The following is a 13,902-nucleotide window of genomic DNA, read 5'->3' as shown; positions in this document are numbered from 1 at the left end:
GACAGTCTGACACCAGGCTGGGCTGAGACGGATATGAGTGTAGGGCCTTGAGGAGGAGGCCACATGGAAGCCTCAGTCACAGTCACTGGGCCCTCTTCTGTGTAAATAGGGGTCAGAGTTCCCCCAGAACAGCCCTGCCAGAACCTCCATCTTCCTCCCCACTAATGGAGCTCATGCTCCACCATCGCTCCAGGAAATGGCTGCCATGTTCCCCCTGGAGCATCCATTAAGCTCCCTGTTGTATTTTGAAGTAGGCGGGTTTGGAATCATTTTATCATTGTTCCTCAGTGTTCTAAGTGTCAACATATCCAGATGATTGATGTCTTCAATCAAGTCTTCTGTGTTTTCCAGGACCGCGTGGAGGGCTGCTGGCACCGCAGGCTGCAGAGAGCAGTTTGCTTTTCTGACCCCACTCAGATCTGGAAGATCCCATGTCACCTGGTCCAGGAGCCAGACCAGCCCTCCTGCATGTGGATTATGCTGTGTCCAGAACCAGAGAAGCTGTCTGGAAATTATTTTCATTAAGAGAAAGACAAACATTCAGCACCCTGAAAGGGAATGTGCATCTACAACCCGCTTAGGGAGCAATGTGAGAACTCTCTAACGACTGGGGGAAATATTTTCCTGCAATTTGGTACCTAGTTTTGTGCCCTGAAGTGTCATTTGGACAGCACCTCAACTAAGGGAAATCAGCCACCAGACAACAACCAGAATGCCATCAGGCAGCCCAGAAAGAGTTCCCAAGCCATTTCTCTTGACACAACTTCTGAACTAGCACTTGAGTGGGAAAATTCTATCTGTATTTGTACCTACTTTCACCTGGTCCTTATCTCAAAACATGCTAGGGACAGTCAGGTCAAAGTCCCAGTATATACACATGTCTATCCTGCTGCAAGTTTTGGTCTTAAGTTTTTATTTGCTCACCCCTTGAAGATCTGGGTGTGAGGAGGATGGTCGTTCATATTATGCCTCTTCTCTCCTTCTCTCTCTCTCCAATATCACTGTGTTCTCGTTTTTCCCTGCAAATGTTAACAGAGACACATGTTGCAACAGGTTTTTCATTCTGTCTTTTTTTCCTTCCTACATGGTCTGAGTGTAGTAAACTCTGGTTATGACCAACACTAGAAGTTTCGATTATACGAAGACAAATGATTTTACTCACTCTTGAAACATTATTATTCAATTCCAAACAAAAAGATGCTGCCGGTTTAGGGGTACAAACAGGGTTGTTGTGACCACAAATTATTTGCTTTCTTTTCTGTAATAGAATCAAAGGTTTCTTATCTTTGTATTTATACACTTTATCATCACCAAAAGCATGAGACCCAATTCCTCTTCATAGTAATAAAATAATAAACTGTTTTAGTGTGATTCCCTTCAATAATGGATTTTCAACATTCTAACAATCAGCTTTATATTTAACATAAGTCTATGAGAATTCCAGGAGAAGAGCCAATCTGTGGAATTGAAAATGTTTCTAATTGACCAGGATGCGTGTTTGTAATGGGATCATTTTATTTTCTTTTTCATTCATGTACTTATTTTCCATATCTGACCATTATTCTCTGATCAGGTCCCTGCTTTAGAAGAGTCAATATGCAAATTTCTGGAAGCACAGAAAGATGCTCCAAAGAGCATTTGGACTTTGAATGATCCATGGCTTCTGGTCAAAAGTGACTAAGTAATGTGCAATTCACTCCCGTGGGCCCAATACTTCCTAAAGGCAGAAAATCACCATTCTCACATACTGATGCAGGCAGTGTATTTTCATTATAATATGAGGAATGGCCACTAAATACTTCATTCACCCCTGGGTTTTTCCTGCTCTAATCTTTCCATCTGTGTTAACAAGGGAGGGAAAGAAGTGATTACAGAGAATTTAACTGCCTTCAGGTATCAGTTTACATCATTTGATGTTTTTTCCACAGGGTCTTAAATGTCCCTTTTTCAAAACTATAAGAATTTCTTTTAATTTCTTTACTACGTGGTTAGATAAAGTGCTGGAATTCTCAGCACACCAGTGTCCTGTGTTTAGCCCATACTAGAAATCCCCGTTGTCTTGATATCTTCAGAGCCAGATAGAAGACCCAGAATCCTTCTGAAAAAGACCAGGTCAAAGAAAGTGAAAGCTTAAGGAAATGGAATAAGATTAAAGCATAACTAATAGTGTGACTAGTGAAATATGGAGCATATGTCATTCTGCAAGCAACTCAACACCACGATTTTCTCAGCAGATGAGATTAGTCCAGAAAGTTCAGAGTTTAAAGATGAACATTGTTTTGGTCAGTTATCGTTTCAACATTGTCAAAATTTTATTCTTGAAAGTTTCCAAGAGAATATGCAGACCAAGCATTATTGTGGAATCTTACAGAGTGTTGTATTAGTTACTTTGTCTTCATAGTCAATTAAGCCTGTCTTTGGGTTTAAATTCCCCTGGAGAAAGGCATGGCAACCCATTCCAGTTTTCTTGCCTGGGAAATCCCATGGACAGAAGAACCTGGTGGGCTAGAGTCCATAGTGTTGCAAAGAGTTGGACAAGACTGAAGTGACTTAGCATGTATGCCTTGGGTTTAAATTATCCAATTTTAAAAAGACAGCAAAGTCTACTTTTACAATTTTCAAGATTCTGTTTTCAGGACAAAGAGAATTTGATATTGGCACTATTTTTCCGGAACTGTTCAGTTCAACATGACCTGCGTCAGGCTGACACAGGACAATGGTCCTGTTTGTCTACCTAAGGACGCTGCTGTGACAGACTGTCCTCCGAGCACTAGTGGCCCAGAGTCCTGTTCCACGGGGACCATGCAGAAGTAAAAGCCAAGGAATGTGTCAGTGATAGACACAGGCCACCCTGAGACATTCAAATAAAGGATCCAGTCATTGCTCTCCTCACGAATTCTCACAAACAGCACCTCCTTTGGACATGTAGACTCATGGCTGTAGCTTCCAGCACACAGAGATTGAGAGTCTCAGGTCCTCACACAGAGCTGAGGGACCCAGGGAATCCTATAGCACCTGATTCTACATGAGTCTGCAGAGGAGGAGTTTTTCTAAGCACCACTCAGAAAAAAACACAAAGTCACACTTTTTTCATACTGTCCTCCATCTCAAGTGAATATTTTTCTCAAAAACTCCTTTGACTAAGCTGTTTTCTATATATATAGAGAGAGGGAGAAAGAGAGACAGACAGACAGAGACAGAGAGACAAAGACAAGAGAGACAGAGACACAGATAGAATTACGGTAGAACATGCACCAGATAGAAAAAACTGAGTTTCAGTTATTTCATATCACTGATTTAGGCATAAAAGTCTCATCAAATTCTTATTGTCTTAAACTGAGCTATTAACTCTCTGACCAACATATATATTATTTTTCTCCTTGGCAATTTCTTTTGACTTGAGTATTCCTTGAACGTTAATTCACTTGTTGCCAGGATCAATTCTAACAGCTGATTCTAACATTCCTAAACAGGTAACTTGGGAACTGCAATGATGTAACAGTTCTTGAAGCAGCTCAGCTTCATGATATTCTTTGGAGGAAATTCTGAGGGTCAGTACTAGTGGGGAAGAAGTTGTTCTCCTATCTAGATCAGTTGTGAAAAATCAGAGTGAGATGGACATTCCCTCCCAGATACTAACCCTGAACATACATGTCCACAAGTAGGCTCCCCGTTGCTTTCTTAAAGTCATGGCCCATGTGCACTGGGTTCTGCAAACAATCTGCACTTTCACAGTGAGATTCTTCATCCCACTGCTCCAAGCAGTATAGACTGTAGCCATTGGTTTACATCTCAACACAGAAGACCTTTATTTCACTTTGCTGAAAGTTGACCCCTCCCACCTCCCCCTGGCTCTGTCCACACCTCTGCCCCCACCAGGGGATTTGCATGTTGTTCCTCAGGGAGGACCTTCCCTTCCAAGTCTGAGATAAAAGCTCAGCTCTTGGCCTTGCTCTGACTTATCAGGACTCCTCAGTTCACACTGCTGAACATGTGGTTCCCTGCTCAGCTCCTGGAGCTGCTCCTGCTCTGGGTCCCAGGTAAGGATGGAGAGGGGTTGAGAAGGAGGATGGGGGGTGAGCTCTGGGGGCAGCACTGCTCTCCACGTGTGTTCTCTGTTAGATGTGTGTGCCTTGTCCTGCAGATGGGCATGGGAACCTTAGATCTATGAGAGTGAGGAATGTTCCAGAAGGAAGAAGGTCTTGTGCTCAGGTCAGGACTGTGACCAGGGAAGTGGGGGTGATGAAGGGGATATTTAGAGGTCTGTCTACACTTCACAGATATCAAATTCATTATTGTGATTGTACAATTTTGTGGTATGATTACAGATAATGAGAGTAATACAAAGTAGTATTAATATTTGAGCTAAAGTAAATCAGAAAAAGGAAACAATAAAAATGGTTGCTAATATTTGTATCTTCCTAATTCTCTTTCATTCCTTTAGGATCCAGTGGGGATGTTGTGCTGACCCAGACTCCACTCTCCCTGTCTGTCATCCCTGGAGAGACGGCCTCCATCTCCTGCAAGTCTAGTCAGAGTCTGGTACATAGTGATGGAAAAACTTATTTGAATTGGATTCAACATAAACCAGGCCAATCACCACAGGGTCTGATCTATCAGGTTTCCAACTGTATCACTGGGGTCCCAGACAGGTTCACCGGCAGTGGATCAGGGACAGATTTCACACTGACAATCAGCAGACTGCAGGCTGAGGATGCTGGAGTCTATTACTGTTGTCAAGGTACAGAAGATCCTCCCACAGTGATGCAGCCCTGAGCACAAACCTCCCTGCCTGGGTGGCTCAGCTGCTCAAAGTGCAGCTTCTCTGGGGAACTGACAGCGGATGCTCTGAGTCTGTGTAAGAGGAAGATGGTGGCGATCTCAGGGGAAGAGTTTGCAGTGAGTTGTTTGCAGTTGTCCAGATTGCTAGCACAATATTATACTCTCTCTGGTTAAAGAAAAAGACATACTAGGCATGATTTTCTATTTCAGCATAATGGGTTCCATAGCGATTGCAATTAAAATTGTATCCTTAATTAGTGTGTATGCATGGGAAGTTGCTTCAGTCGTGTCTGACTTTGTACAACTCTGTTGACTGTAGCCTGCCACGCTCTTCTGGCCATGGGATTCTCCAGGCAAGAATGCTGGAGTGGGTTGCTAAGCCCTCCTCCAGAGGATCTTCCTGACCCAGGGGTCGAACTCCCACCTCCTGCATCTCCTGCATTGGCAGGCTGGTTCTTTACCACGAGCACCATCTGAGAAGCCCATACTTAACTAGAAAGTCCCTCAGAACCATCCATATACAAGGCTTCTAAGACACACAGAAACAAATGGCAAATTTCAGTGGTATTTCTGTACATATTCACAATGGAGACACACATCCATCCAAAATTCTCTTGATGTTTTACCACAATCACCAGTGTGGAAACTGGGGCTACTGCACGTACCTCTGTGAGCAGCCACTCACTGGACCCTGCACAGCAAATGGCCCCAAACATAAGCTTTCCAGAGGCTCAACGCTCAGGGTGACGGGAGCAGCAGCGGTGCCCAGAGGATAATCTGTCCCCAGGCTGGGCTCAGGTGGAAATGTCTGAGCGCCTCTTCTGTGTAAACAGGGGTCAAGGCATCACTAGAACAGCCTCCCTGAGCTCCATCTTTCTCCCCAGAAGGATGCTCACACTCTGTATTCCCTCCAAGCTAAGGCTGCCGCGTCTCCCAGGAGCACCTACTAGGTTCCCAACTGACCTCATGGCTGCACAGAATTTCAGTCATGTTGCCGGGAGGACACCCTAGTCTGGTTGTGACATCCCCACTGCCACTTAATCCCTTCAAGGCACTTGCTTCATGACTTGACCAGCAGATCATCACTCTCACTAACCAACTGGAGAATACAAAGTTGCCTGCACTACAGTGGTTTTTGGCCTTTGAGCAGCTCAGAGCTCACATATGTAAGGAACCATAATAACATTGTCTAAAAATCCTCTTTGACTTTCCTCATCACTGAATTCACTGAGTAATTACGCAAAATGCTTATCCACTGTCAAAATTTTCTCTTGTGAAACTAGTAATGTGCACTTTTTGCCGTTCTTTTAACTTAATTTTCATTGGAGTATAGTTGATGTGCAATGTTTTATTAGTTTCTGCCATACAGCAAAGTGAATAAGTTACATATATGTATACATAAATCTATTCTTTTTTATTTTTTTCCCATATAGGTCATTACAGAGTATTGAGTAGAGTTCCCTGTGCTGTACAGTGGGTTCTAATTATTACTAGTTACCTCCTTTATAAATGGGTTCTATCCCTGGGTTGGGAAGATCCCCTGGAGGAGGGTGTGGCCACCCACTTCAGTAATCTTGCCTGGAGAATCCCCATGGACAGAGGAGCCTGGCAGGCCTACAGTCCACACGGTTGCAGAGAGTCGGACATAACTGAAGCGACTGAACATGCACTTTACATATATTAGTGTGTATATGGCAACCCCAGTCTCCCAGTTTATCCCTCCTCTCCTTCTCCCCTTGGTAATCATAAGTTTGTTTTCTATGTCTGTGACTTTATTTCTGTTCTAGAGGTTCTGTTGTACCATTTTTTAAGATTCTACATATAAGCGACATCATATGACATTTGTCTTTTGCTGTCTGACTTTCAAAAAGCTTTTGCACAGCAAAGGAAACCATAAACAAAGCAAAAAGCCAGCCCTCAGAATGGGAGAAAACATTTGCAAATGAAGCAATCGACAAGGGATTCATCTGCAAAATATACAGAGAGCTCATGCAGCTCAATATCAAAAAACAAACAAACAACCCAGACAAAAAGATGGGTGGGAGATCTGAAGCTAGGAATATGCCTTTTCCCACCCTGAGATGATTCTAGTGCTACAAGCTGCACCTGTGTCACTGTACCTGAGTTACAGTCTGCATGGCCACGTCCCTCTTCATGAAAGACCCTTGTGCTTTACTGTAACTTTTTAAAAATTTTACTAGTACATCAGAGTGGTAGCTAAGGTGATTGATTGCAATTCATCTCTATTACACAAGTTTATTGCTATGAATTCAGCTTTCTTTCCTCCAACAAGTTTTGATACACAATATTTTTTTTCAATTCACAATGAGCTCTACTTTTCTCTTTGGGTTCTTCTTTGACTCTAGCTTTTTGAAAAGCAGTTTGTTATTTATTTTCGAAATACTTGAAGATTTTTCTGATTGCTTTCTGTTACTGACTTTGAATATTATTTCCTTGTTTTTGTAGAATATACTTGATACAGTTAGAATTCATTTAATTTTACTGACTGTCTTGAAACCCACAATATGCCCTATCTTAGCTTTGGTTTAGAAAGAAATCCATATTTGACTCCTGTTCACCCATGTGTTCCCTGAGTGTCAGTTATGCCCTGATGGCTGATGTCTCTGACCTGCTCTCTGTGCCCTCACTGGCCCAGGAGGCAGGGCTGCTTGCACCATAGGCTAAACCTACTGCAGAGCCCTTTGCTTTTCTGGCCCCTCTCAAATCTGGCAGGTTCCGTGTCCCCTGGCCCATGAGTCAGACCAGTGTTCATAGATGTGGAATGTGTTGTTTTTAGTAGTCAATGATGCTAGCAAGCAACTCCTTTGTCACACATTAAACTCACAAGGAAATACGACCCCCACCTTGTTTATGGAGTCCACCTGAGAGCTCTCTTATCATTTTGGGAAAAGACTTCATGTGATTTGATGCCAACTGTAGAACAGAGTGCTTCCAAATACAGTCTGGAATGTACCTCCAGCTAGAGGAAATCAGCCACCAGACCACCACCAGAACGCTACCAGGAAGCCCAGAAAGAGTTCCCAGATCACTTTCAGATGACTTTGTTTATTCTGAGACAATTTTGGGGCTTGTGTTCTAGTTAGGAGGGTTTGACTTTTGAAATTATAGTTTCTGTACATATATTAACATTTTACTTAGAAATACTTTCACCTGGTCATTATGTCAAAGCACACTAGGGGGCAGTCAAGTCAAAATTTTAATAGACATCTTTCTCCTGTTGCTAGTTCCTGTCCAAAGACTATTTGTCTATCATGTTGTAGTGTGTGCTAAGTCGCTTCAGTCGTGTCCGACTCTTTGCAACACTATGGATGTAGCCCACCAGGCTCCTCTGTCCATGGGATTCTCCAGGTAAGAATACTGGAGTGGGTTGTCGCGACTTCCTCCAGGGGATCTTCCCCACCCAGTGATTGAAGTCACATCTCCTGCATTGGCAAGCGGGTTCTTTACCACTAGGGCCACATGGGAACCCCCATCACATTGTAGATTTAATGCTAAAAGGGGGATTATTCAAATTACACCTCCCCTCCGTCCTCTCTTTCTTTGTCTCTCTCTCTGCAAATGTTAACATTGAAACAAATTTTGTTAAAAGATTTTTCATTATTTCTTTTTTTTTCTGTATATTTTCACTGTAGATTGAACTATCATTAATACCAACACTACAAGTTGGAGACAAAGCTAAATTACTTTACTGAATCTGGAAACTTCTGCAGCAAGCCACGAACTGCAACTGTTGCTCTTGTCTGTAGGGTATCCAAAATTGTTATCGACTTGCAAATAGTTGCTCTAATTTTTTCCACAGAATTAATCCATTTCTCTTCTTCATTTTGCTTTAAATGAATCATTGTGGTGCAATCAGATTTTCTGGGATAATATATGAATCAGCCAATTCTCATAACTCGTTTCAAACTGTGCCTAGTGCTTTTAGAATTTCAGAATATGAGAGCACCAGTCTCTGGATTGAAGATGTTCCCAATTTACTAGAGAAAGAATATGAAGTATGAGGAGGGTATGTCTGAGGAAGTTTGTAATGAGTTATCATAGCCCACAGATCTTTGTTAAGGTTTATAATTTCTTCCTGTGACTGTTTGAGGGAGTTCCGAATCGACTTTATTATTACTTTTAAAATTTCTAGTTCTTATTCTCTGCACGTCCTGATAGGTTCTTTAGAAGAATGTACATGAAAATTTCTGGAAGCACTGAAAGCTGAGGCTCTTGATACTTCAAAGAGCATTTAACTTTGGGTGATCCATGGTTCCTGGCCAAAGAAACTAAGCAGATATGAAATTCACTCCTGTAAGCCTGCTGCTCCTCTAAGGCCGAAAATCACCACTTTCACTTACTGATGCAGAAGCTGTACACTTACTTCAAGGAAAGAAATGACTACTAGCTATTTCATTCGATCCTTGTTTCTCTGGTTCTGAACTTTCAATTTGGGCAACTGGAGATAAAAATCATTAAAGATCATTTTGCTTGCTTTAAAAAATCAGTTTAAGTGATTTAATAATCTTGTTTTTTCCAGTGAGTCTTAATTATTTTTTCTAAAAATCTGTATTAAAATTTTGTAGATTTCTGAAACTGTTGAAGATGAAATAAAAAGAATTGATCCTAAGGAAAAAAAAAAAAAAAGAATTAATCCTAAGTTCTCAGCTTTTGTCTCAATTTATCTTCAATTGAGTACCTTACATAGGTTTGATATGCAAAAATGAAGACAAATCATCACTAGCAGATGTTTCCTATAAGAAATTTAAGAAGAAATCCTCATGTTGATGCTGGGAAGAAACCAACACAATAACATAAAGGAAGAAACCAACACAGTATCTGAGGGCAATTATCCTTTCACTTAAAATAAAAAAATTTTCATGTGTTTGTTAGCCATCTGTATGTCTTCTTTGGAGAAATGTCTGTTTAGTTCTGTGGCTCATTTTTTTTATTGGGTCATTTATTTTTCTGGAAAGATGCTCAACATCACTCATTATCAGAGAAATACAATCAAAACCTCAATGAGGTACCATTACACGACAGTCAGAATGGCTGCTATCCAAAAGTCTACAAGCAATAAATGCTGGAGAGGGTGTGGAGAAAAGGGACCCTCTTCCACTGTTGGTGGCAATGCAAACTAGTACAGCCACTATGGAGAACAGTGTGGAGATTTCTTTAAAAACTGGAAATAGGAAGCCCCGCGGGTGTCATCACGAGACGAGCTCGCCGAAATGGCTGCCGCCAGTCAAGGTGCACGGGTTTCATATTCCAGAAAGTTGGGAAATGGCTGCAACGGCTGTGGGAGGTGCATTTTTTTTCTGCTTCAGCTTGCAAACCATACTGGCTACATCAAAGTGGACTGGCAGCGAGTAGAGAAGGACCTGAAGAAGGCCAAAGAACAGCTGAAGATCTGCAAGAGCAACCAGATACCTACAGAGGTCAAGAGCAAAGCAGAGGAGGTGGTGCCGTTTGTGAAGAAGAACGTTCTAGTGACTGGTGGCTTTTTCGGAGGCTTTCTGCTGGGCATGGCATCCTAGAGGGGATGACTTCACCACCATTAGTCCTAGCTGTGCCAACCAGCAGCCTCTTCCCTCCACCCTAGGACAGCAAACTCCTCCTCTTCCTCCTCCCTGCCATGGCATATCTGAGTGGCTTCTGTAGGCATCTGGTGATTCAAGTTGGGAACGGCCCCACTGTGAGCTTGACAGCAATGGAAGAGACCGTAGACCTTAGTGCTTATCTAGCACACTCCCCCGGGACTAATCTGTAGGTCAGCAAGTATATTCCTTTCTGGCGAAAGACACTTACCAGAACATAGGACAAGATGACAATGCCAAGTGGATCTTCAAAGGTTGCCCCACACTTGATTTGGAAAAGACATCGCAAGCATATAAGATACCTCATTAAGTTTTGCATGGAAAAGAACTGAATACACTGGCCTTTAAGCATGAGAGATTTTGCAATTGTGGTGTCTACTTTCTATTTTAGTAGATATGAGATTACAGAAAGAGAACTGCTCTTAGTGTGGGACAGTTGAAAAATCCGAATATGGAATGACCTTGTCCTAAAGTGACATACGATGTGTTGAAGCTGTGTTTGGTGGGAAGGCCTTTGGGGAAACCAAGCAGTTGATAACATTTAGGATGGTCAGACTTAGTGAATCATTTAAAGGCATTCAGATATTATCTAGGGATGTTTTCCAACACACAGGATAATGCATTACCTAGCTGTTTCCAAACGTTTATTGATGGTAAAATAAGTGACTTGAGGTGTAAGAGGGAGGAAGCTCTTGGGTGTTTATTTAATAGAAAGGGTTTAAAGCTTTGAACTTTTCTTTACTTCCGTTCAAAACGTCAGAGGTAGCCCATAGCTCCTCTGTGTCAATTCTATTTCTTTATCCAGAGTTTTAAAATGGTGGCATTTCCAAGCATTAAAAATTTAGAACAGTAGCATGAAAAAACAAAACTGGAAATAGAATTGCCATATGACGCAGCAATCCCACTTCTGGGCATACACACCGAGGAAACCACATCTGAAAGAGATACATGCACCCCAATGTTCATCGCAGCACTGTTTATAATAGCCAGGACATGGAAGCAACCTAGATGTCCATCAGCAGACAAATGGATAAGGAAGCTGTGGTACATATACTCTATGGAATATTACTCAGCCATTAAAAAGAATTCATTTGAATCAGTTCTAATGAGATGGATGAAACTGGAGCCCCTTATGCACAGTGAAGTAAACCAGAAAGATAAAGACTAATACAGTATACTAACGCATATATATGGAATTTAGAAAGATGGTAATGATAACCCTATATGAAAAACAGAAAAAGAGACACAGATGTACAGAACAGACTTTTGGACTCTGTGGGAGAAGGCGAGGGTGGGATGTTTCGAGAGAACAGCATGGAAAATGTATATTATCAAGGGTGAAACAGATCACCAACCCAGGTTGGATGCATGAGACAAGTGCTCAGGGCTGGTGCACTGGGAAGACCCAGAGGGATCGGGTGGAGAGGGAGGTGGGAGGGGGGATCGGGAAGGGGACACAAGTAAATCCATGGCTGATTCATGTCAATGTATGGCAAAAACCACTACAATATTGTAAAGTAATTAGCCTCCAACTAATAAAAATAAATGGAAAAAATAAAAAATAAAAATGGTGTTGCTGTTGAGGACTGATGAGAAGAACCCAGAGAGAAAACCCAGTCTGTTCTTCATGGAATCACGAGGAAGGTCCATCCGCCTGGTTTCCTGGGTTGTGTATGCTGTTGCTAAGTCGCTTCAGTCATGTCCGACTCTGTGGGACCCTGTGGACTGTAGCCTTCCAGGCTCCTCTGTCCATGGGATTCTCCAGGCAAGAATACTGGAGTGGTTTGCCATGCCCTCCTCCAGGAGATCTTCCCAACCCAGGGATCGAAACCATGTCTCTTATGTCTCCTGCATTGGCAGGTGGGTTCTTTACCACTAGTGCCACCTGGGAAGCCCCTGTTGTGTCTGGGCCACTGCACATGTCACAGGAAATGAGTGTGTGGCCAGGAATTGAGATCTTCCATCATCAAGGGCTCAGTGATGTTTCTGTGCAGAGACCTAAGTTCATGTCACCTAGTCACTGTCAACTTAACTCAGCCGAGCAGTCTCCAGACGCACTTGCTCCTGAAGGTGGTCCAGCAGAGGCCATGTGATAGGGTTGGGGAGGTGCTACCACCAGTGACAGGGAATGTCCAAAGGGTGCAAAATCTGGCAGATGCCAAGGAGATGGAGACCAACTTCCAGCATTCAGACAAGTATTAAGGATGCACACAGCAGCCTTGAGTAAAGAAAAAGAAAAAGTCCGAATAAGTAGGAGGTTTCTATTTTCTGACCCAGCATCCCTACTCTGCGTGCTGACTCAGATTTCAGGACTCTCCTCTCTCATGGAAGTTACCTTATGAGGCCTCAAACCTCAGGTGGATTTATGGTTTTCAGCAGGGTTGGTGCACTTGACCCAAGTCAGAGCTTCTGTCCACATGAAATTTTGGAAAACAATTTAAGAACAAAATATTGGGTAAACATTGGCTCAACAAGAAAGGAATGTTTTTTATTTTGTTATTTCATTCATCTAATTCTTATGCTTTCCATTTTCCCCTGATAATATACAAACATGAATTTTCCACTTTACATTTTCTTTATTGGTAACTTTTTCAGTGGCTAGATTTCCAAATTATCCAATGTTAATGGAGATTTTGAAGAAGGAAATGGCAACCCATTCCAGTACTCTTGCCTGGAAAACCCCATGGCCGGAGGAGCCTGGTAGGCTACAGTCCATGGGGTCGCGAAGAGTTGGACATGACTGAGTGACTTCACTTTCACTTTTCACTTTCATGCATTGGAGAAGGAAATGGCAACCCACTCCAGTATTCTTGACTGGAGAATCCCAGGGACAGAGGAGCCTGGTGGGCTGCCGTCTATGGCGTCGCAGAGTCAGACACTACTGAAGCGACTTAGCAACAGCAGCAGCAGCATGGAGATTTATGTCACATTTTTATCAGGATCACTTTTGGAGATTAGAAACTAGGTAGTATAATGCCATAAAAACAAAGAATTCAAACAATAAATAAATACGTTGGGTTCCTATGAATGTTCATTTCCTAAAGGTGCATCTGACTCCTGTTTCTAATGATAGATGTATAGAGTGTAAATACTTCAAATAGATCCCACTTTTAGAAATGCTCTAAAAATACTTCTGAGCTTATCACAGATAGGCTAGTCACATTCTCTGACATGATGTGGATTGCATTAAATAATTTCAAATTCCACCTGGACTACATAACAGTGTTTCTGGTTAAGAGGATAAAACTTATTAGAGGTCATTCCTTTACAGATAATGGGTTTCATAGCAAGTGCAATTAAAACTGGATTCTTGATTATAATAGAAATTGTAAGAAACAGTATACATACAGAATTTGTAACACATGCAGAGAACCGCTGGACTTCAGCAGGTATTTCTACACATATTCACAGTAGGAACTGTTTTATACCAATTCAGTTGACTTCTTGCTACCATCATCAGTGAGGAGCCTGGAGATGCTGCATGTTGTTCTCTAAGCAGGAAACTCACTGGACCCTGAATGGT

General features: G+C 42.2%; 1 gene segment (V, D, J or C); it reads left to right on the top strand.

Annotated features, from left to right (window-relative positions):
• The first annotated feature begins 3,991 nt into the window (after nt 1-3,991).
• On the top strand, nt 3,992-4,872 carry LOC133065547 (immunoglobulin kappa variable 2-29-like). The segment is given in 2 exon segments: nt 3,992-4,040; nt 4,445-4,872. Coding segments are annotated over 2 exon segments (381 nt in total).
• Nucleotides 4,873-13,902: the final 9,030 nt, after the last annotated feature.

This window comes from Dama dama, chromosome 11, assembly GCF_033118175.1.
Source record: "Dama dama isolate Ldn47 chromosome 11, ASM3311817v1, whole genome shotgun sequence".
Taxonomy (NCBI): Eukaryota; Metazoa; Chordata; class Mammalia; order Artiodactyla; family Cervidae; genus Dama; species Dama dama.
The sequence above is the reverse complement of the archived record's forward strand: the minus strand, read 5'-3'. Positions and strand labels throughout refer to the sequence as shown.